The 23,323-nt window shown below is 42.4% G+C and overlaps 3 protein-coding genes across 4 annotated transcripts; all 3 read left to right on the forward strand.

The window, feature by feature from the left end:
• Window positions 1-202: 202 nt before the first annotated feature.
• Window positions 203-3,140, forward strand: LOC141006658 (G protein-activated inward rectifier potassium channel 3-like). Its single transcript, XM_073478884.1, has 3 exons — window positions 203-388; window positions 559-1,759; window positions 2,944-3,140. The coding sequence occupies exons 1-3, from the start codon at window positions 203-205 to the stop codon at window positions 3,138-3,140; spliced, it is 1,584 nt and encodes a 527-aa protein (XP_073334985.1).
• A 901-nt stretch (window positions 3,141-4,041) lies between these two features.
• Window positions 4,042-15,190, forward strand: pom121 (POM121 transmembrane nucleoporin). Its single transcript, XM_073479513.1, has 13 exons — window positions 4,042-4,676; window positions 5,666-5,875; window positions 6,441-6,590; window positions 6,938-7,018; window positions 7,155-7,326; window positions 7,422-7,510; window positions 7,590-7,669; window positions 8,243-8,364; window positions 8,461-8,560; window positions 9,994-10,269; window positions 10,831-12,585; window positions 13,008-13,106; window positions 13,671-15,190. The coding sequence occupies exons 1-13, from the start codon at window positions 4,102-4,104 to the stop codon at window positions 13,769-13,771; spliced, it is 3,810 nt and encodes a 1,269-aa protein (XP_073335614.1). The 5' UTR covers window positions 4,042-4,101; the 3' UTR covers window positions 13,772-15,190.
• A 1,289-nt stretch (window positions 15,191-16,479) lies between these two features.
• Window positions 16,480-21,810, forward strand: tbl2 (transducin beta like 2). 2 transcript variants are annotated; one of them, XM_073480055.1, is made up of 7 exons: window positions 16,480-16,668; window positions 18,496-18,617; window positions 18,818-19,002; window positions 19,405-19,556; window positions 19,971-20,097; window positions 20,701-20,853; window positions 21,196-21,810. In XM_073480055.1, exons 1-7 carry the CDS (start codon window positions 16,542-16,544, stop codon window positions 21,653-21,655), a joined length of 1,326 nt encoding a protein of 441 aa, XP_073336156.1. In that variant the 5' UTR covers window positions 16,480-16,541; the 3' UTR covers window positions 21,656-21,810. The 2 variants fall into 2 exon arrangements, with proteins under 2 accessions (XP_073336156.1, XP_073336157.1); XM_073480056.1 differs by lacking the exon at window positions 16,480-16,668 and adding an exon at window positions 17,148-17,205.
• Window positions 21,811-23,323: the final 1,513 nt, after the last annotated feature.

The raw sequence follows: 23,323 nt of genomic DNA on the forward strand, positions 1-23,323 counted from the left end.
TTCAGTGCCGTCACCAATTTCTTAATGATCATCACTGTATTTTTCTCCATTTCCACAAACCCAAGCAGCAAAACAAAAGAGATTTGGTTGCCTTGTGACTCTGTAGCTGCTGTTGAAAACTGAAATATTTGTTTTGATTTAATTCTATTGCCCAAACAGAAGCCAGGCTGGAAGGTTAATCAACATCTTGAGGACCTCAGCAATGATCTCCACTGTGACGTGCAGCAGAGAGACGCTACCAAACGTTCACCGCAGCGGTCACATCAGGAGCACCGTCGGGATCGAGCCTCGCAGGAACTCCATTCCCCCAACGCAGACTCTTACTGCTAAACATCTGCTGGCATACCTGCCCCGACCGCAGCAAGAGTCAGTCCCTTACACTTACAAGGTACAGCTCTCTATGTTAAAGTCCCCCTACACTCAAAAATATGTTGATGATGACGTGATGTGATCGTTAGAATTAGACAGCCTTCAATAGGACTCAGTTATGAATCTACTTGTTGTTTATTTGGTGGTTTTCACACTTTTGCATTCCCTGAATATTTTCCTTTATTTCAGGTTACAACTGAATCAATTAATGGTTCCACAATGACAGAAAGAACCTCTCTCATCAACAGTTTGAACAACGGCTCACCACTCCCACACACTCAGGAGGCCTCTCCCTCCCGGTCCCACGGTCCCTGGAGCGAGTCCTCTCCGGCTCTGACTTTGGCTAAGCAAGAGCCCCCCCAGCAGCAAACAATCCAAGTACCACCTCTGGAACCAGTGGAAGAGAACCCAAAACCTCAGCGTTCGCATCGCAGCAGACACCTCAAACGTTTCAGCTCCAGGTGGCAATCGAGAGGCTCCACTGGCAGCAGCAATGCTCCCGTCTCTGCATTAGAGAAGCTGCATGTTGCAAAGAGTCACAGGAAGCGCTGTAAGCTGTTGGGTGATGGGGACTTGCTGCATGTCGCTGCCAGCAATCAGCGCCAGCGTTATGTTACCAAGGATGGCAAGTGCAGGGTCAACCTTGGACCAATCACAGACAAGAGTCGCTTTCTCTCTGATATCTTCACCACATTAGTGGACCTCAAGTATCGCTGGTTCCTTCTTGTCTTCACTATGTGCTACATTCTCACATGGGTGGTCTTTGGTGGAATCTACTTCTTTGGTGCCTGGTTGCGTGACGACATTGCACACGTTGATGATCCAAAATGGAAGGCATGCTTTCAAAATGTGGACAGCTTTCTTTCAGCCCTGCTGCTGTCATTAGAGAGCCAGAGGACCATTGGGTACGGCTCCAGGATGGTGACAGCTAACTGCCCTGAGGGAACCATTATCCTGATGGTCCAGTCCATCCTCGGCTCCATTATCGATGCTCTGATGGTGGGCTGCATGTTTGTTAAAATCTCCCGGCCACAGCAGAGGGCCCAGACTCTGATCTTCAGCAAGCACTGTGTCATTTGTGAGCGTGATGAGAAGTTGTGCATGCTCTTCCGCATTGGGGACCTGAGAGCGAGCCACATGGTGGACGCCAAGATCCGGGCCAAGCTGATTAAGTCCAGGCAGACCAAGGAGGGCGAGTTCATCCCGCTGGAGCAATCAGAAATCAATCTGGGCTACGACACTGGGGGAGACAGGCTGCTCCTGGTGGAGCCCCAGACCATTACCCATTACATCAATGACAGCAGCCCCTTCTGGGAGGTGGGGTCCGAGCGTCTGAAGAGGGAGACCTTTGAGATCATTGTCATCCTGGAGGGCATCGTGGAAGCATCAGGTTTGTAGATGTATTTTTAAGTTTTGTGCTGTCCTCAAACTGAGCAGCTTTAAAAATATGCATTTTGAGGTCCTCGAAAAAAGAGTTGCCAAATGATGCATCAAGTAAGAGGTGTGGTTGGATGGAAAGACCATGGCTTCATGCTTCATCTTCAGGATACAGGTCTCTTCTAGCTACTCTGACTCTCTCCGATCACAAACACACAACACAGCTGCTGTCCTTGACATGTCTTTGTTTTGCATGACTGGGATAGCAGGTCTCGATGCTAACTGCTAACCAAAGCTAATGGTAATTTCTGGGATGCTACACTGGGACCCTCAGTTGGATTACTGTTTTCTACTCAGGCAGTGCTCTGAAAACACAAACAGTAAGAGATTTAAATGACAGTAAATTAATGTAGACTTTATTCCTGCAGACAGGGTGCTAAATGTAGAGTTCAGGATTGATCAAAACCTCACTGCTAATGAGTAACCCTGAGGAAGCTCGACGTGAAACGAGTTGTTCATCTCTTTGGGAGGGGAAGGGACTTGACTTGCCTTGACTCGGACCAAATGACTTGAGCCACAAGGCCAATAAACATGAAAATTATGGCAGGCTTAGCTAACTAATCATAAACATATATATTTGCAAGCTAAACTTGCCATGTTAATCATATCACATTACTTACTTTTTCTGTACAATCAGGGACATGGGAAGTCAGTCAAAGTTGGGGGGTGATGAAGGGTCAGTCTATATAATGATGTCATATTAAATGATGCGCTGCATTAATGTTTTTTGTATTAATTGAATGGCCAGGATAACATGTATCTAATAGTTATTAACTATAATTCACAATAATTGACAGAGGTTTTGTGCTACAGCAGGCAGCAAACTTTGTGTGAGGAGAAACTTCATAAACTTTGTGAAGTCTGAAAGTATCTTAAGTAAATGTTCTTGAAAAGCTTAGTTTTTCTAAGCAATACTGCCAAACAAGACCAAAGAGTATTCTTTGAAAAGTTCTGTTCTTATTGGCTGAAAATGTTGTTCAGCTGTGGATGGAAAGCCAGAAATACAGAGAAAATGTCCTATTTGAAATGAATTTGCTTTAAAGTGGACAAAGACAATTAAAAGTGTGTTACAATACATTTCTCCTGATATGAATGCTGCTGATTGTAACATTTACATGATGCTTTGTTGTGTTGCAGGTATGACATGTCAGGCAAGGACATCCTATACCGAGGATGAGGTCCTCTGGGGCCACCGATTTGAGTCGTGTATCTCCTTGGAGAAAGGGGCTTTTCGTGTGGACTACAGTGCATTTGACAAGATCTTTGAAGTCCAAATGTCGCGGCTCAGTGCAAAAGACAGGAGCACAACAAAAGAACAAGAAGATATGTTTTAGAAAATGTTGGCTAAACAAACAGTTCTTTCTTGTACAATAACATCATAATGAGCAACTTAAAGAGATTTTGATATTCCTTGATAAAATACAATCATACATCTTGAATATTAATCTCAGGGCTGCCAGAATTTCTGTTGTTCTGTCATATATAAAAGATTTGCTCTGTTTTCTTATAATATGCCTTTAAATCTGTGTTGCATTATGAAATGTTTGATGTTGTGTTTAAATAATATTTCAAAAATAAAAACCCTGAAGTGTCCTGCTGAACCCAATTATCCATGGTCATTTAAAGGCAAATGAAATAGTAGGTTGGTGAAATAATATTATCTCAAAGGTCCACTTACTTACTGGCTTTTCCTGGATCTTTCAACTCTTGAGGGTCAAACTTCACAGTCTTCATTCATCAAATGGAATTAGCTTGGTTGATATCATGTAACATAAAGATCAAGCTTCAGTCCTGTGGTTACGGTGGCCCTGAGGGTCAAAACACAACGCAATATTTGTGTTTTCTGAAATATTGTGCTTTCTGAAATTTTGTTGTGATGTGACCCTCAAGGCCACCGTATTTTGTGGTCATTATATTATTTAAAACATGCAATTGCATACTCAATATACAGCAGGCTGGTACCATGTTTTGTTATAACATATTTCATTATTTAATTAAATATTAGTGATGCATGAACATAGCAGGTAGAAGTGACCAAATACAGCTGTCAGATGAGTATATTGTTGTTGAAGTATGTAAAAAATAAAATTCTTGAGTAAAATAAAAATACCTAAAAAAGTACTGGCGTACCTCTGCAGCCACATTTTACCACTGAATATTGTTAATACATTTTGTGGAAACTGTTAAATTAATGCGACACAAACTCCAGCCCGCTAGGGGGCGCTGGTGCACCAAAACGCCGAGCGCTTTAATTCCACAGAAGAAGAAGAGACAAGACCAACAGCATGATGGGATATGAGAGTCCTCCGGCGGCGCGCTGCCGCCATGTCACCTAGAGAGAAACATTTAGCGCTTCTCTCTGCTTTAGGCATAGTTAGTTTTGCTTTCTATTATATTCCCACTTTTCTTTACGCGACTTTAATTATTGCAGTTTGTTGTATTCTGTGTTACTATCACAGCGGAGAACCGCTTCCCGCCAGGTTAGGCCTGAATCCGCGGGCTGGGCTGAACGTCCCCGCCGTTCTCCGGCGGTGGTTGGTGGGCTGGGGGCTTACCGGCGTGTCGGTGGCCGCACGGGGGAAAACCAAGAGTAGCAGAAACAAAAACCCCGGACTCCGGGAGTCAGAGGGACACTTAAGAGAAAGGTTCGTTGAACCTGGGATTTATCGGAGGGAAACCTTGGAAAGTGACTCTTTTCTTTTCAGCCCTCGGGATTTCCTCATGGGGAGTTACATCGGGAAGCCCGAAAGTCCATCCGCCGACCCTGGGAGGCCGAGAGCAGGGAGAAATCCCCGAGAGCAGCTGCGGGAAAAACTATCCAGACCCAACCATGCTGTCTGTACACCGAACAGGAGGCTGTCATTTGCTGGGTACGTTCATAATAAAATCACGCTACAACTACCAACGCAAGCGCTCAGTGTGTTTGGAGGCGGCGCGTTACCGTCAGTGGCGAAGAAGATAAAGGTTCAATTTCTTGGCGGGTTTTAATTATTAACTCCTGAGCCTTTGGAAAGATCATTGTCGGCACGATTAAATGAGGAAAACTATAATAACTTCTACTACTAACGTTATGGCAAGGTATTGTACATCATACATTTAGAAAAAGTAACTATCAAGTTCTGAACATTATACTTAATGGGAATTTGGCTTGAATTTGATCTGACCCCAGAAAAAGAGGCAACTATATCACTAATTTTAGTTAATAGCTTAACTTTTCTGTTTCCCAGAATGCCACTGATAGCCCCAGAAAAGGTCTAGCTTGTTTTTGTAAACTGCTGATACTACCGGGTATATTGGTCCTTTGAGGCCACTGTAAGGAGTAATACAAACATGCACAACTGGCAATTTGTGTCATGTATCCCCTCTGCATTTTACTCTGTGTTTTGGTCTCATACTCTTCCCTATGTTTGTTTTCGAAATATAATCCAGCAGCTGATTTTAGTTTCAAGGGATCTTTATGTGATCTGAAAGATGTCTACTGCCTGCCTGCAGAGATAAACTGTATACCTGTGGCAAAAAACAGCGTTTGAACCAAATATTTCCATAGACTAAATGGAAAAGTTGTTTTCAGCCCAGGCAAACTTTTGATCATTGCGATCAGACAATAGACATCTTTGGCATCACACAAGTATCTAAGACGCAACCATGTGCTGGATAACAGGGTTAGGGTTAGTAAAAAAATTAAGCTTTGCACTTTTGCTTTACCTCCTCAGGGTTTTGTAGGTAAGGCTACAGAGGGCTGATGTCACAAATGAGGCTCTGAATGATGTAGATGTGTGATCTTAATCTTGGCTGTTTATTACTAATTGGAGGCAAGTACGTGTATCTATCCTTGCATCATATTGTTTTTTCTCCTCAGGGAGCCACTGGGCACAGTGGGCAGGTTCACCATCACCCCCCAGCGTCACTACCCCCTGCAGCAGCCGGGTGCCTCATCAGTGGGAGTTCTACCTCCTGTCAATTGGGACGGCTTCAGGAAGAAAAATGTCCTGAGTCCTCGCAACTCTCCGGCTGTCCTGAGCCCCGTCACTGTGAAGATCGCCCGGCCCGACCACCACAGCACGCCCAGGTCTCTACATTTACACACACTTAGCCTGCCATCATGCCTGTGTTTTTATGAGTTTTTATAACATATATATATAGAAATAAATCGCACACATTGTATAAAATCATTGAATCAGCTTGAGTCATATTTATCTTTGTAGTCATCATGTTTTTTATGGCTGTGTGGCTGTTATAATTATGCAACCGCTGTGATCATTTGCCATCTTTCTCTTCTTCTGAAACTGTTGGTCACACAAAACAAGTATTTTTCAAACTTATCTGGCATTATTTGACTAAAGGATTAATTAATTAATCAATAAAATATTAATAGATATTTGACTATGAAAATAATGTATTTGTAGCCCTTTAGAAGTAACAGTAACGTAACTTTAACAACATTAACGGTTGACGTGATGTTCACTATAAGTAATTACCTCCACACCTAAGAGTTTATCTCGACCGTTGACAGGTCGTTTTAATCACTTTCTCAGGTCAAGCTCAGTAAAATCCTGGTTCGTGGGTTGTGCTCAACTGTATCTTTGCTGTTTGGAGTGTTAACACTCACCAATTGTAACCTGTTCTGTTTTTAGTTTTGACCACTTTAGTGCTGCAAGGCTCCCCAGGGCCCCTGTAGACCCCTGCTCCAGGGAAAGTGTCCTCAAGGTTTTGAAGGAAAGCCGCAAGAGAGACGTGGAGGATGACGACAGAAGCTTCATAACTGAGCAGAGAAGTAAAAGAAGGTACCTGGCTCAACTGAATTAAATCAACTGAACTGAATAACGAATATCCAATATACTTTGCATATATTAGTGAATCTCATGCTGGCTCTCTTTGAAATTGTGCTGTCATGTCTGACTGAAGCCTTTGGGAACATTAACGTTAAAGACACGTGCGTCTGAATGGGGAAACGCATCAATTTAACAGATAGATAAAGCCACACATTCCATGTCTGAAAAAGGCTTTAGATATTTTTTCAGCTTTTCTCTTGTAGCACAAAACAAGACGTAAGAGCATTATTTGGTTCATTCACCTAGTCAGTTATGTGTTAAGTGTTATGCATGTTTATAATCCATTTTCATTTCCCAAGGCGTAACGACAGTGGTGGTAGTGCACATTCTGCTTTTGGGCCTCTTTTACCAAATGGAACACCATCACAGCTGGTCCCTAAGTGAGTTTAACTTTGTGTTCTGCTCTGTTATTCATTACATTGTTAAAACTTGTCTTTGAGTTTTACTGACTGTAATTGATTCTATGATGCTCAGTGTAGGGCGGCTGTCTAAATGCTTTCCTTTTCCATTCTTTAGGCCAGGAAGCCTGAAAAGAGGGATGACTTCATTGGCGGAGGAGTCTATCATGAAGAGGTCTCGCACGTCCTCCATCAGTTCTGCCAGTGGTGCCCATGCCCCAAGAGGAACCCCAGGGAGCACAAGAAACCCTATCTTCAGCTCCTACAGCTCTACACTAGGCATCAGCCAGGTGACACTTACCTACTGCATGAGCAGTGCACCGTACATGTCTCAGCAGAGATCAAGTAGAGGTTTTAAGCTTAATCTCCATGTTTACTGTCACAGTGGAAGAAACGGTCAGCAGCCAGCTCCCCTCTGTCCAGCCCTGGATCATCTCGATCTCAGACTCCAGAAGGAGCATCAAAAAGACTCAGGTATGTCTCCACTGGTTTCCTGCTCATCGTCCATATTTATTTTAATGATACAGTTTTTAACTTGTGGTTTCATTACCAGAGAGGACGACGGGCAGTCTCCCAGCTCAGCATCCTCGGTGAGGTCAGACCAGGCAGCATCTGAAAAGGCACCTGTTACTTGTAAGTCTCATTAATCTCCAGTGGCTGTAGAAAAACAAAAAACTTAATGGCACAAAAACAAAGTATACAGACAGATGTGGACCACAGATGGTTTATGGTCATTGCTCTAACTTCTAATTTGTTTTTACGTTAGATAACATGAGGACAGGGATTTGACTGTGGCACTGTGACTGAATGAATGTAGCTGGCGGCAGAATAACTGAATTTTATAAAGACAAAAATGAAGGAACTACTTCACACCTGGCTGATAGTTCAGGGTTGGTATTTGCACAGTAGATGCTGATGCTTAATCCACTCAACAGAGTCAGTATTTAATGCTGATCCAGCGGATCAGATCAGTGCAAAAACCTTCCACAACTTCATCATGACAACAGATCTGATGATTGAAGGCGGGATCTAACTGTAAAAGAACACCAAGAACAATAATGGAAATATGTCCAGACTTCAACATTTTATCCCTGTAAAAGACTGATATGTTTTATCTTAAAAACGAATTACAATATTGTAAATAAAACAAATTGAGTCCAAATAGTCTGATTTAGATTAACTGTTCATTATGTGATGATGTTGCAGCCAAACTGACGCCAGTCCCCAGGGTCCCAGTCACTACCTCAACAGACTCTACTGGTAGTGGTGGGAAGAGGAAACGAAAGATCCAGCTGGTGTCCAGCCACCGGGACGATCAGATCTCTCTGGTAAGGAGTGCCACATTATCAGACTTCACGCTCCCAGATGCCCTTGTTCATATAGTCGATCACTCTAAATTACCATCTCTGTTTGTTGATTTGCAGCCCCCGCCTCCAGAGCTGGGCTACACCATCACTGTGAAGGACCTGGATGAAGAGAAAAAGGCTGCCATCAGTAAGATCCAGAAGGTCCTGGAGACACCTGGTGAGCAGAAGCAGCCATTAAACAATATAACTCGTCTTCTATTTAACTTCTACACTGTTCGATAAGTTTGGGTAGGTTTCCAGGTCTATGAGCTTCAACCGGTTTGAATTTGTGCCAGCTGACTTAACCAGCAGTTATAGGGTGGAGAGAACTAGCAGCATGTGGCCAGTTAGCAGGAGCCCCAGAATAGCCGATTAGCTCAGTTCTATTGGTGGTGTGGTGCTTATGTCTTGTTTTGTTGTATTGGAGTTTTGAGTTGTGCACACAGTGCCACTATACTACTAAATACGAGTTGATGCAGGTTATGCTGCAGCTAACTAGCACTGCATGCTGATTTTGTACCCTTCAGTGAGAGGCCTCCTTTTGAATCGCTGCTCCTGTATGCCCTTAAAGTCGGTGTTTAATGCTATGAATACAAACTCAACACTTCCTGTATCTGTTACAAATAAAAAGCCCTCTAACACCTCTTAACAAGGCTTTTATTGTGTAACATTTGCAGGAATGTGTTGCAGAAAACTCATTGACTTGCTTACTCACATACGTAGTGGTCTTTTCTCCAGTTTTACTCGCTTAAATACTACTTGCTGAAATCTTATTTTATTTATTATTTTGATGTTAATCTTTAGAACATGGAAAGTCGAAATTGTTGTGGGACATAAAAACATGATGTGTCACAACGACATGATGGACTGTAGTGCTGCTGTCATTCATGGACTCTCCTTATGTTGCTCTTGGCAGCAGCTGAGTCATGTGTGACAGCTACTTTGAAATTACCGGTCTGGTCAGGTATTAAACCTAATATTAATCTGGCTTGACATTTATTTAATTGGCCCAACCCTACTGTTTGATTCATGCTCTGCTGTTGCACTCCACTCACACGTACTGACTCAAACATTGTCAGAGTGACAGGCTGCCATTTATTGTTAATTAAACCTTTGAAAAATATCCTGCTGTTGCCCACCGCAACTCAAGACTCAAAAGTCAAATTAAGAAATGTTCAGCTTTCTGCAAATCTGTGTACATTCCCATTCTGATAGAAGCTTAACACACGACTGGGACATGGAAACGCATCGTTAGGGAATTTAAAAAGTGGCAACATGAGAAAATAACTGTCCAGTCTGAGCTGAGCATTAGAGGAAAGAGGCAGCCTGCCAGTGTGAGACCATATGTGTGAACAAGGTAAATCCACAGATTCAGCTGAGAACCTTTCCTGTTGAGTCATCTTCCTGGAGTGTTCAAACTTCATAATAGATTTATGCTTCTAAAAATTAGATGAGATTTCCATTTCTGCTCGTTTCTGAGATGGTGTTGGAGTGACTGCTCCTTTTAGGTAGAGTGTCAGGACAATTAGACTCGACTAGTCTCATGTAGCTGTTGCCTGGATAAGCCTCGACCCTGACCTCTAGACATTCTGTTAATTTTCCCTCTTTTAGCTCCAGAGCCAGAGAAGTCTGTCTCTCCCCCAGCCACCTCGTCCACCCAGCCTCCTTCCTCTACCAGCTCCACCACCACCCTGAGCAGCCTTCTAGCAGCTCCTCTGCCCACGTCCTCCAGCTCAGTTATTCCAGTCATCAACCTGGACCCCAGCCCAGGCAGCAGTGTCAGCACAGCGCCTGCAGCACCTGCAGCCTCCAACCCGCTGCTGGAGGCTCTGAAAATGAAGAGCAGCATTCCTGCTAGCTCCGCACCTGCTGCCAACACGACTACAGGTACGACCACTGAATTGAAGATATTTCCACAGGAAGTTCTGAAGTCTTACATTCATTTCCAGAAAATGTTCTCTAACTGAGATGTCTCTGATAGAAAGATGAGCACTAGGCTTTTGTTTCACAGTACTTACGGGTCATCACTTTCCTTCACAAAGTTTTGAGAGTGATTTAATTGTTACAGCACTGTCCAACATTAGACACACATATGTGCTTCCCTTAATGAAATGTGAAGACAACACACATGAGCTGAAAATTATGTGCCACAATAATTCATTTTAAAACGGAAGTGGTCAAACTACAGAATTGCAAATGGCATTTTTAAAATCACGTTTACACCCAAGATTTTTTACTACAGAATAATCTTTCTCTTTCCTAATTTATATTATAAACAAACAGATTTAAAAAAAAAACATCGAACTCACATAATTGTCAGTCTGTGTCACATTTTATATATCTTACATCCAGAATGTCCCAAATATCTCATAACATGTTTTGACCATCCACATTCTTCTTTGATTCTGACATGTTTTTCTCTCCATAACTGGCTTGTTGTGTCTGTAGTGTCTGCATCAACCACACTGGAACAACCAAGCGGCTTAACCCTGAAGATTTCAACCACAGTGGCCCCACAGCTCCCCCCTGCAGCCCAGCCTCAGTCCTCCTCTGCTGGGATGGAGCAGCCCTCTGCCTTCACTCAGGTGCTGAGTCAGGTCTCCAAAGCTCCCAGCAGCACTACACCTGTAGCAGGAGCAGGTCTGTTCGGACTGCCGAGCCAGATCAGCACCCCCACTGCTTCTTCAGCCTCTAACCTGGTCACTGCTACTGCTACTGCCCCATCCAGCATTTCAGGATCAGTCGGTAACACCAACCCTCTGCTGGCTTCAGGGTTCAAGCCCATCTTTGCTGTCACCACCACCACCTCTTCAGCTACATCAACCCCAGAGAGCAAACCCTCTGTCCAAAATTTCAAGTCCATTTTCGGAGACGCCACTGTAGCTGCTGCCTTTGCACAGCGTCCATCCAGCACAACCACCAACCCCACCTCTACAGCTTCTTCAATTAGTGCACCCTCACTCTTTGGATCCACAGGCAGCACCACAGTTGCTCCACCTGCCTATCCTGGTATGACCACAGCATCCACTGGTTCCATCACCGCCATGCAGCCCACAGCCCAGCCAGCTGTGACATCCCTCTTTGGAAACTGGTCAGCACCATCCTCAACAAGTACCAGCTCAGCCACAGTGCAGGCCCCTAATACAGGGAGCACATTTCAGTTTGGAGCTGCTACCACCACTACGTCAGCTGCAGCTCCTCCCGCTGCTGCTGCTCCCGCTGCTGCTACCACAACCTCCAGCAACGGCGCATTCACATTTGGTGCCACACAGCTAGACCCTCAAGCAGCCAGCCAGAAGATGTTCGCCTTCAGCCAGGCAGCACCCAGCCAGAACACAACCACTGCGTCATTTGGAGGCTTTGCCATGGCCAGCACAGCCTCCACCACTGCTGCCGCCACCACCCAGTCTACTTTCTCCTTTGGAAAGTCATCATTTCCAGCGCCAGCTGCACAGTCAACCTTCGGCTCATCTGCAGCACCGGCACCAACAGCTCAGTCAACATTCGGCTCGTCGGCAGCACCGGCACCAACAGCTCAGTCAACATTCGGCTCGTCAGCAGCACCGGCACCAACCGCTCAGTCAACATTCGGCTCATTGGCAGCACCGGCGCCAACAGCTCAGTCAACCTTTGGCTCGTCTGCAGCACCGGCGCCAACAGCTCAGTCAACATTTGGCTCATCTGCCACATCGGCGCCAACAGCTCAGTCAACCTTTGGCTCGTCTGCAGCACCAGCGCCAACAGCTCAGTCAACATTCGGCTCGTCAGCAGCAAAACCCTTCACCTTTGGAGGCGGTGGAGCATCAGCCACTCCTGCCTCTAACCCAGCCCCGGGCCCTTTCCCTTTTGGGGCAGCTGCTGTCACCTCAACTTCCAGCTTTGGGACCACAGCAAAACCAGCATTTGGAGCCAGCTCCACAGGTTTTGCTTTCGGTGGCACCACCGCTCCGTCAGCTGCACCCTCAGCTGTGCCAAACTTTGGTGCTGCAACTCAGACTCAGAGCTCCTCCTCAGCCACCTTCACATTCGGCAGTGCGGCTCCTCAGCCGGCTCCCTCCGGCCCTGCTCAGCCAGCACCTGGTGGATTTAACTTTGGTGCTGGTATGCCATGCCCCCAGTTTGGAACACCAGTCGCCAATAATCCTGCACCACAGATGGGAGGCTTCAACTTTGGAGCTGCTGCTACTGACAAACCAGCTTTTGGTAAGAAATGATGACAACTGTTTTGTTTGCCATTTAATATTTTACAGAGGATTTCTATAGTGAGATGTCTAAACAAGCCACAAACACAATTTTGGCTTTCGGTTATCGAATCTTGACATAGTCGGACATTTGCAGACAGACAATTCTGGGGCAACAGAGTTTGCTATTTACACAAAACCTGCATGTTCTAATGAACTTTCCTCTGATTCCCAAACACCTGTCAAGTCAAGTCCTGGTGGGAGATTTTTCTCATGGTCTCATTTTGATTCTTGGTTTTACACAAGAAAAGTGAGAGCCATTTACCATTCTCTTGGTTAGAAAGGTATTTTAATGTTGCTTCAGAAACAAACAAACTAGAATTAAATGGCTTAGCCACGGTTCTTATTTTAGTTTAATCAAGTTGTGCACTGGTTTCTCTGCAGGGACGTCTACCCCATCCTTCGGCCAGAGTGCTCCTGCAGGACCAATTCCCTTTGGAAGTCCTGGAACTCCAGTCCAAGGCTTCAACGCTGTTCCTTTTGGTAAGTTATTAATGCTGTTTTATGATTGTGGTGGTGATTCTTGAGTCCAGCTGAGCTTTGTGCAACCACGACTATTTCGTCCATGCTTGAGTGTTTATCCACAGCAAAATAAAAGTTCAGGGCTAAGATTTTTTTTTTTTTACTAGTAGCACTGGTGCCTGCTCCTTAAATTTTAGGAGTATCACTTAAATTGGCATGCAACGCAAAACATTCACATTCATATTTTTTTAGTGAAGTCGTACTTTAAGAGTAAACTGTGTTTAAATAGTGTTTATAATCACATGTATTAGTCAGTTATTGGATTCCTTGAGATGCGGACTCTATCAAACAATAACATTTAACAACATCTAAAGTCTTTTTCAACTGTCCCACTGAATTTTGCACCATTTTGCTCCCTTAATTTAATTGATTCACTCAGCTCACGTGCTGAACACTAGAGAAGTTGGCTTAATCGCCCACAAAATGGATAAGAAACTGGCACAGCTTACTACGCCTAAGATGAAGAAGTTAAAAGAAATTTAAATGTCCCGCCCTAACATGTTCTGTGTGTTTTTTTTATTTCAGGGTCTCCAGCGACTCCCTCCTTCTCGATTGGAGCCGGATCAAAGCCCTCTGGAGCACGGCAGAGGCTGCAGGCGCGGAGGCAACACAACAGGAAGAAGTAACCGGCTACATGTCCAGCACCGCTTTTCAGAGGACTTCAGCTGTTGCTGCTATGGCTAATCTGGCTAACGTTGCTCTCTTCTAAGCCCAACTTCCCCCACCCAGGCCGCCACATTGCCCTCTGCTTCCTGCCCCTCCTCCTGTGGGTTGTGCTGGCCCGAAACATTGTGTTTGCAGAGGAGTTAGAAAGAGCACAGCAGCTTGCTGAGTTCATGCTGCCTGGATGACTACATGACCCAGTGAGGGAATGTAGCAGTGAGGAGACAGAATACATAACAATGCACTATACTTGAAGAGGGAGAAAAGACAGTCGAATAGTTTCATTCTGAACAAAAGCATATCCAAAGTTCTCTTTCCTTTACAGTATGTGGACACTCCCATTGGTTTGTCTTAAGGAGAAAGCTGAGTCTGGCAAAGACGTGGAGCCTCGGCTCAAACATTTATTTTTTTACGTGAAGCGCTCACTGGTTTGTATGTTACCGAATATTTGAGTACATTATCTGAATGTGTCTGAATAGGGGGAAGTGCACAGTTGATTCAGATAAGGTACACAACATGGCAGTGTGTATGTAAAGTTATGAGACGTTTGCATTTTAAATTATTTTTTTAATTGGCTCTCTGACCCTGTAAATGAATGATGTGTTTCTGCACTTAAAGGGCAACTTTAGTCTTAATGTAGGTTGTGCAGACCCTTATGTTCTTGTTTCATACTCTGTCATTGCAAGCATTCCCAGAGTCCTCCTGTGGACGGCCTTTTTTTGATAGTGATTGCCAACACTGATGTAATTAGCAGGTCAGTATTTAGTTAGGATGACTGCTCTTGACTTGTGCTGACAAACCAAAGCCAATTCTTCAACTTCATGCCTGTGAAAAGAATCTGTGATCTTTATCTCATCTTTAAATCCTGAGATGTGTTTGTTTGTGCCAGACTACCTCTCTTTATTCCAGGCACTGAATCTGTGTTCATCCACTGAAAGATCAAGAAGATCAATTAGATTTTACCTTTAACTACTGTTATTACAGATTTACCTTAATAAATGGTGAGTTTTTGAACATCTGCACAGCAACACATTATCCCCACCTCTGAAATATCACTGTTACAATAGATTACACCACATCAATGTAACAACAGATTTACGAGAAATACAGTCTGTCAAATTGGAAACCCTTATCTGCTTGTTAATAACAGTTACAGTCACAATGTTGCAGGGATTTTTGTAGTCTCTAAGGTGTTTTGTCAAGGAAAGATGACAATAAATCCATTTATGTTGGCAGTCAGAGTTATTTTATCAGAATGATTTCTGTCCTCAGTAATGACCTCTTTTTGTGAAAAGTAAGCAAGTATCTGAATCAGTTTTTGATGGTTAATTTTGAATTAATAAAAAGTGAATTTTGGATGTGGATGTTCCAACTAAAACACATTCAACTCTTCAAGGTCTTATTCCTTTACTTTTCTCCCATAAGACCATGTCCCAACTTCTTAACAGTATACTGTAATAACAAAACTAAACTTAAAACCTGCTTAGAATTAGTACGTAGTCTGGATTTGGGACACAGCTCATCTAATTTGTATTGTATCTCAGTTTTTTCTTGTTTAGATAACATATTTTTGAATAGTGAGCACACGGGGGCAACACATTTGGTTAATTAATTGATTGACAGAAAATATATCTGAGTTTACTTTGATAATATGATAATTAGCCATTTCTTATTTTTCAAGCAAAATTACAAAACATGCACAGATTCCAGCTGCTCAAAGAAGACAATTTGATGTTTTTCTTCTTCACATTGTATGAAAAGGGGGAAGAAGGCAAGTAATTTAAGGCCAACTTCTTGTTAATTGTATTGACAAAACAATAGATTAATCGAGAAATTAAAGCACAGATTAATCGATAATGAAATAACTTGGTCACAGTCCGACTGTGAAATCTACCTTTGCAGATTCATGTGGGGAATAAAAAACAAAACATTGCTAAAAGGGGTTAAGAGCTATAATGTAATTGACTGAACACACAAACTCAGGTGATTTAAAGGGGCACTAGTTTTGGAGAGGGAATTCAAAGTCAGAATTTCAATATTTACAATATTAATGAGGTAATAATAGAAAAACATATATTAGTATATATTTATTACATAACTGAATAAACAAGCTGTTCTCAGAGGAAAATATGGTCCCCAGAACACTGTTTGAAACTAGAAAGGTGGCAGGGTCTGCCACATATAAATACGGTAAAAGTATGAAATTGTGTTGTCCTTTAAGGTCAGTTTGTTTATTCAGTTTATTAAGTCATGAAAACAAAAAGTATTTGTTTATTTGTTCAGGCATTTAAAAAAGCAAATTAAGATATTTCTCTGCTGATTAAAATTTCTTCGCTGAAACTACTATCCACTCCTCCTGGTCGATGACCTTTGACCTCTCCCCAGTCCTTGTTATGATTGATTTGGTCTGATGTTCACAGACTGCCTGGTGTCAGTTTCTGTTGTTCATTCAGTCCCTTCTCCATGAACCTTTGCTGTTTCCTAAAAGATGAAAAAACTAGCGAGTAGACATCGAGTTAAGATTAATTTTTAAACTACTATTAACAATGATGCTGTGCGGCTCCAGTCCTTTAGGTGGCGGTAATGGCGGTCGTCTCGGTTTGCCGCACAATTTAAGCGAAGAAGAAGGAAAAAGGTCGCGAAGAAGAATCGAACGCATGCGCAGTGCCCCAGTAGTGAGTAACAGCCAAGTGGACGCTAGCGGTGCAAAGTACGTGGCAGAAAGCTTTCGATATGGAGTTAGTCGCACTGGTCGCCCTCACTTTGCTACTGGGTGCGCTGGTTGTTCTGGTTGCAGTAGCGGTGGGCAAACGGAAAGAAGAAATACGAGAGGAACTAGAGCAGGCAGCGGAGTTTGCCGGTAAGAGCCACACTAGCTAACGTAACTCTAGCCGAAGCGGTGACTGACGGGGAGGGCGGTGAGTCACCAACTATCTCCGTGGTCTTTGACACGCGCGTTGCTCCTGCTGTGTTCATTCATAACGAGAGGGAGCAGGAGAGCGGCGTGTGTGACAGGCCACTATATCCACTATAACACTACGGGCTTTATGAAGCGAGTAACGAAAGCTAATGCAACTTTGAGCGACTGTCGTGTGTCGTTGGCCAGTCGTCAGATGCTACATGTGACTGACCAGTGGGGGGTGACTGCTCCATGCACTACCTGTTAATTATGCAAACATTAGATAAGCGCTCCTTTTGTCGCTAATCGTCTTCTGAAGTTGAAAGCTAACTATTTACACTACTAAAAACACATATCCATTTAGAGTTTGACAAAATGCAGAAGGGATTTTTTAAGAGAAGGAAAAATAGTAATTGATAATATTGTTATTACCTTTCAGAGCCTCGGTTTGCTGTCTGTTACCAGATGCTACAAGCTAATGTTTGTTGTCTTGTAAGGGTGGGTATCACAGAGTAACTCACGATACGATTCACAATACGTTGCCCACGATAAAGAGAGTATCACGATACAGCGACTGTGGCCCTGGCCGATAATTGGTGCCGATATACAGAATTTTCTGAAATCGGTGTCTGATTTTTCTGTCGGGTTGCCGATAAAATAAACTAATTTAAAAATGTGCTACTTTGGCTCTGATGCAACCTCCTCTCACACAATGTCCTGCCCAAAACAATATCAGATCGGTAAACACGTCACAATTGATAGCCTATAAAAATAATAATCTCAATCTGGAAAGTAACTAGTAACTAAATGTATCAAATAAATAAAGTAGCAGAAAATAGGAATACTCAAGTAAAGTACCTCGAAATTGGACTTAAGGACAGTACTTGAGTAAATTGTACTTGGGTTTATTTCATCACTGGTTGTTCAAAATTCTAACAAAAAGATATTCATTTTTACTGCAAATAAATATCGTTCTCTAAAAAAGCCATATCAGTCGACTACAAATACTTCTGAAAAAAGGCTAGAGAGTCTTAGCATAGTGCCTTGACTGCAACCTGTCTTTGTCCGTGTTAGCCATTATTCCAATGTAAAATTAGACCCCTGCACTACCAGATTTTTGGGGCCAATGCCGATATTAGGGAGTCAAAAATTCCAATATCTGCCGAAATACACACATTTTTTGCAATGATCCTTAAAACAGGGTCTTCAAATGCTTGTAACAAATATATGTAATGATGGCAGGATGTTTTATAGTTTAACAAAACACTTCACTGCCTAAAATGACATCAGAGCATTGATAAAGTAAACTTCATTGGGAATTTAGTAGTTCCAAATTACCTCAAGTATCTTTTTCTGCATTATGATCTATTAAACAGAAGTTTTTATACTGCCGTGTAAAGGACAGCATATGGGCCGATACCAATATATCCATGATACGTCAATATTGGCCAACCAATATATCGGTCAGGCCCTATGTAAAATAGTCATAAACTATCAGAAAGCAAAACAGGTCTGGAGTTAAACAGATAGGATTCCTCAATAAATTGTTTTTTAATCTGTGTAAATTATATTCACAGAAGTTTACACCACATAATAAAACATATACATAATTTGTCGCCACTGTATCGATATTTTGTCCCACTCATATTGTCCTGTATGTCAGAGACCTTCTACAACAGTGACAAATACAGAATCTTTGAGACTGTAGTTAGTCTTGGACATGCTTGGCCTGTGCTGCAGTATCATAAATTCAAATGTTCTTCAGTGACACTGTGTATTGTCTCTCAGCTGAAGGTAGTGTTGCGAAGGGCCCTGCATCCAAGAAACCAAAGCAGGAGAAGCAGCGCAGCCGCAAGGACAAACCATCACAGCACACGTTCAGCCATCCACTGTTGGCAGCGTCACTGAAGGTAAGCTAAGACACACAATGAGAATGAATACGTACGCTTTGTAAGAGCTGAGGACTGCTGTTGTTCAGGGACATGTCCGTTTGTTAAGAACACCTCAGGCCCTGTCTCTATTCAGTGTTGCTACTTGAACATACTAGATACTAGGCTCTTTCTCTAACCTCCATTGAGCATGTGTGTATTTGTGTCCATGTACATTTCAGAACCACAGTGCGAACGTGACATGCCTTGATTTCAGCAGTAACGGGAAGTACCTTGCGTCATGCGCTGACGATCGCACTGTCCGGATCTGGAGCACAAAAGACTTTCTGGAGCGGGAACACAAGTGTCTGAGGGCCAATGTGGAACTGGATCACGCCACACTGGTCCGCTTCAGCCCAGACTCCAGGTCTCTTCTTCTCTACTACTGAACTTACGCAGACCCTCACTGACATAAAGCATTCTGACTTCCCCCAAACAAACCTTGTTTAGTTTAACTAAGACCAACTTGAAGCAGCACTGAGAGATAAAGGATAAAGTGAGGACAGAATGACCTAATTTGACAAAATTTGTACAAACATCAACACAACATTAGCTTCTGAACCTCCACATCAGAAATTTTAGCTATGAACTATTACTTTTTGATATTGATTCATTTGTTATTTCTCTGTGTTTAATATGCACAGCACACACCAGTAATTGGTTTGTTTGTCAAGCCAAAATGGCACTGGTTCATCTTGAGGTCATTTTTGGATACAGGCACATGTAAGTCCCACCACCTCCTTCACTGACTCTCACCTTTTCACTGCAGGGCATTTATCACCTGGTTGGCGAATGGAGATGCTATTCGAATCTTCAAAATGGTGAAAAAGGAGGACGGTACTTTAAGCTTCAAAGCGGCTCCTGAGGACTTTCCACAGAAACACAAGGCCCCCATCCTCAACATTGGCATTGCAGAGACAGGTATAGAACACACAAGATGTCTTAAAGTCATGCATGAATTCTTAGTTCTTGCTTTTTTATTGATACAGTATGTTTTTAGGGTGAATGGTATCAGCAGCACGTAAACACACAAAAAAATAATTAATTTATCGCTCTGAATGACACCTCTACACCCAGTGCTTGCTCACTGTGAGAATGAGGCTGTGAACAATCGTAGCAGCCTTGAGGTGTGTATTTAAATAACTGCAAACAAGAAAAACAGGATGTCTTTGAACTGAGATCCTGTCTGCCCAAATCCCAAAGTGAGAATCACATGAGCAGAATTACTGAAAATATCTTCTATCGTTATCTGTATTATCCATTATTAATTATCTTCGTATCTAAAATCAGTTTGTTTGATGATCGACAGGCTGATTCTGTTTCTCCTCTCCGCAGGCAAGTTCATCATGAGTGCCTCCACTGACACCACCATTCACATCTGGGACCTGAAAGGAGATGTACTGGCCTCTATCAACACTAACCAGATAACCAATTCTTATGCTGCCATCTCCCCATGTGGCAGGTCAGTCCCACCCCTCCATCACCACAGATCTTCCACTTAAAAGATCAAATACGGATCTCTCAAAATGATTTTATTTTTTTCAATGTCATACAATAATGAATCAAAGCAGATTTAATGTTCCTTTTAAGACTGTAATAAACAGAAAAATAATCTTTAATGTCTTTTAAGTGAAAACCGGTATCATGATGAGAACATGATGTGTTTTAAGACACTGTGGGTTTTCCCCTCTTGAAGTATCATCCAGACATTTAATCAGATCTATTGATGGATCTATTTTCATGTCCGAACTCTGTGATTCTTTTAGCCAACATACATTCAGAAGGTGTTCAAGACTTATATGCTTTTTTTTTTTACATTTTGTTTTAAAGTAAAAATATCCCTTTTATTTTTCAGGCCAAAAGTCCAAGTATTATAATCATTACTCTTCAAAATAAGAGCTTAGTTATAGTGAAGGCCATCTCTGCAGTATTTCCAGTTATTTTTTTAGCATACTGTATTAAACATCCTCATCACTCAGTAAAAAACTTCTCCAAAAACAGGAAAACAAACGACATAATCTTTTGTATGTAATTGTACGCACGCGCTTTTTGTCCCTGTGCTCAGATTCGTTGCTTCATGTGGCTTCACTCCTGACGTGAAGGTGTGGGAGGTTTGCTTCGGGAAGGGAGGAGAGTTCAGAGAGGTGGCGAGAGCTTTTGACCTGAAGGGCCACTCTGCAGGAGTTCATGCATTCGCCTTTTCCAATGACTCTCACAGGTAACAAAAGCTTTTCTGATTAAAATACAAAGCCAAACAGGTGGTTAACACTGTTGTAACTGTCCTGAAGGTCTGGAAACAGGAGGAAACAAAATTCAAAAAATGGATCTACCTTGAAATTACCATGTCACAACAAACACCAAAGTATAACACCCATATGTTTTGGTTTACTGGGGGTTATGTGCAGCCTTCGGTGGTTGCCTGGCAGCATTAGTGATGACAAGACTCCAGAAAGTTACTGCCCTTGGCCAAGAAATGGTTGTAGTAAAATGACAAAAAGTCAGTTTTGCACTCTGTTACACTTCATGTAATTATATTCTTATCTTTCTTTTAACTTATCAGAATGGTGACTGTCTCCAAAGACGGCACGTGGAAGCTGTGGAATACAGATGTGGAGTACAAGAAGCAGCAGGATCCATACCTCCTGAAGACAGTCCCTTGTACATCATCAGAGGGTAGCCGGGTTGCCTTGTCTCCAGACGGCCGGGTGGTGGCCATCAGTGACGGCTGTAACATAGCCATGTTCAACGCTACCAGCGGCGAGCTGGAGGAGGAGTTGCACGGCATCCACAGCGAGGAGATCACCGACCTTAGATTTGATATTAACGGACGCTTCTTGGTGTGCAGCGGCGACAAGGCTATCCGAGTGTTTCACAATGCCCCGGGCTACCGGGCAGCCATCAGAGACATGCAGGACATGCTGAAGAAGGCCCAGAATGAGGGCATGAAGCAGAGACTGCAGCAGCAGATCAAAGAGGCTCAGAGCACCCTGGACACTGTGCTGGCTGGTCCCGTCGACTAAAAGAGCCCCAAGAAACTACACTCTGATTGTGATGTCTGACTCTTGACTGCTAATCCTTTTTGCAACCTCAGCTCTCTCTCTGCCACTAAATCTGGTCTGGAGTAATGGAATCTGCATGCAGTTTTAATAAAGAATCTTTTTATGCAAAGATAAAATAGTTTGAGTTCAGAAGTTTTTATTTTTCCTGCTTCATGTTCAGTCATATCTCGTGTATAGATAGATATTTTATTGATCCTGAGGGAAATTTAGATTTAGAAAACTATATGTTCCCTGACCTGGCCTTTTAAGTCCCCCTCCAATCAAAAATGTGTTTTGCTTATTGTGATTTGGGGTTTGAGCTTTAGGGTGGAGAATTGTGTTTGTGTAAATTTTCTAACTAGAAGTCTGTTTTCACATTCATCTGCTGAAGGGGGAAAGAGCTGAACATGTGTATGTCATAGCTGATTTGTGATGTCACAACTTGTGTGGAAGCCAATTTTGGACCAGTATGACACACAAGTTTGATGTGGAAACTTCCTCCAGTGCACATTCACTGAGAATGGACTTTACAGTGAAGTTGTAGAGATGTTGTTCCACTAGTTAAATTTGTTAAAGTACAAAATATTAAACTCATAAAGGGATTTTCCAATGAGAAAGAATGAAACCATATCAGACACAAATCATTCAAGAAGTAATTTTTGTGTCTTAAAAATGTCTGGAGGGGATATATAAGTCTAAATTCAATTTAGTTTTCTCATGACCATTAAAATGTCGTGTATACAGCGCTGTAACATGCACTTTACAGGATGATTACTAGGTGGAATAGACAACATCATGACTCCTTAAAGAAAGAACAAAACATTTGATTTCAGCACTCCTGTATCTGAAAATATAAGTTTAAGGCATAACAAGTAATTTCTGCATCTGATGGGTTCTACCTCTCACTCACTGGAGTCACTCTGCTAATATCTTCAGTAACTTTACTCTTTGAGTTGTGCAGTCAAGCAAAATCATATCAAATTGTGACAAACAAAGTCTAGCATCAATTAAACAACAGTTAATGATCCTATGTGTTTAATTAAGAGGGATCTTTTGGCAGAAATAGAATAATAAAAATCAAAAGGATGTCTTCATTATTGTATAATCGCCTGAGACTATGATTGGTGTGTTGGGGTTTTCAGGTGGCTGCAATCAGCAACCTCACCACTAGATGCCACTAAATCTTACTGATCTTTTTAACACAGTAGTTCCCAAATGGTGTGCCAAAAGGCAAGTCCAGGTGTGCTGTGGGATTTTGTTACAACCATAGATTATTATTGCAATATACAAGCATACAACAGGTAATGAAGAAGTGTTTTGATTTTCTATATCAGTCCTTTGTACATAGACGTATATTTTATACACTAAAAAAAATCTTTAAAAACCAAACATAAGCGTGTACAGACTGATTAGATCACATGTTATAGAGGCTATTTTGCACTACAGATATGAATACAAGGTACAAGGTAGATTTATTTATCATTTTTTAAACAGCATTTAAAAAATTAAATTAATACAGGTGTACCTTAGGATTTTGGCTTTCCCTTGTTGGTGGGGGAAAGTTTTAAAACAACTTTAACGCTTTGAATGTCTCAGTGGTTCTCAACCTGGGGAGCGGGCCCTCAGGGTGGATCTACTGTAGGGGGGAGG

Source organism: Pagrus major, chromosome 13 (assembly GCF_040436345.1).
Source record: "Pagrus major chromosome 13, Pma_NU_1.0".
NCBI classification, from domain to species: domain Eukaryota; kingdom Metazoa; phylum Chordata; class Actinopteri; order Spariformes; family Sparidae; genus Pagrus; species Pagrus major.

Bases quoted from the DNA above. Each gene is read 5' to 3' on its own strand.
- LOC141006658 (XM_073478884.1), top strand. From the start codon at position 203: ATGATCTCCACTGTGACGTGCAGCAGAGAGACGCTACCAAACGTTCAC. The intron at 389-558 runs GTACAGCTCTCT...CCTTTATTTCAG, and splicing joins CAGTCCCTTACACTTACAAG to GTTACAACTGAATCAATTAA. The intron at 1,760-2,943 runs GTTTGTAGATGT...GTTGTGTTGCAG, and splicing joins GGGCATCGTGGAAGCATCAG to GTATGACATGTCAGGCAAGG.
- pom121 (XM_073479513.1), top strand. From the start codon at position 4,102: ATGAGAGTCCTCCGGCGGCGCGCTGCCGCCATGTCACCTAGAGAGAAA. The intron at 4,677-5,665 runs GTACGTTCATAA...TTTTCTCCTCAG, and splicing joins AGGAGGCTGTCATTTGCTGG to GGAGCCACTGGGCACAGTGG. The intron at 7,670-8,242 runs GTAAGTCTCATT...ATGATGTTGCAG, and splicing joins TGAAAAGGCACCTGTTACTT to CCAAACTGACGCCAGTCCCC.
- tbl2 (XM_073480055.1), top strand. From the start codon at position 16,542: ATGGAGTTAGTCGCACTGGTCGCCCTCACTTTGCTACTGGGTGCGCTG. The intron at 16,669-18,495 runs GTAAGAGCCACA...ATTGTCTCTCAG, and splicing joins GCAGGCAGCGGAGTTTGCCG to CTGAAGGTAGTGTTGCGAAG. The intron at 20,098-20,700 runs GTCAGTCCCACC...CCCTGTGCTCAG, and splicing joins GCCATCTCCCCATGTGGCAG to ATTCGTTGCTTCATGTGGCT.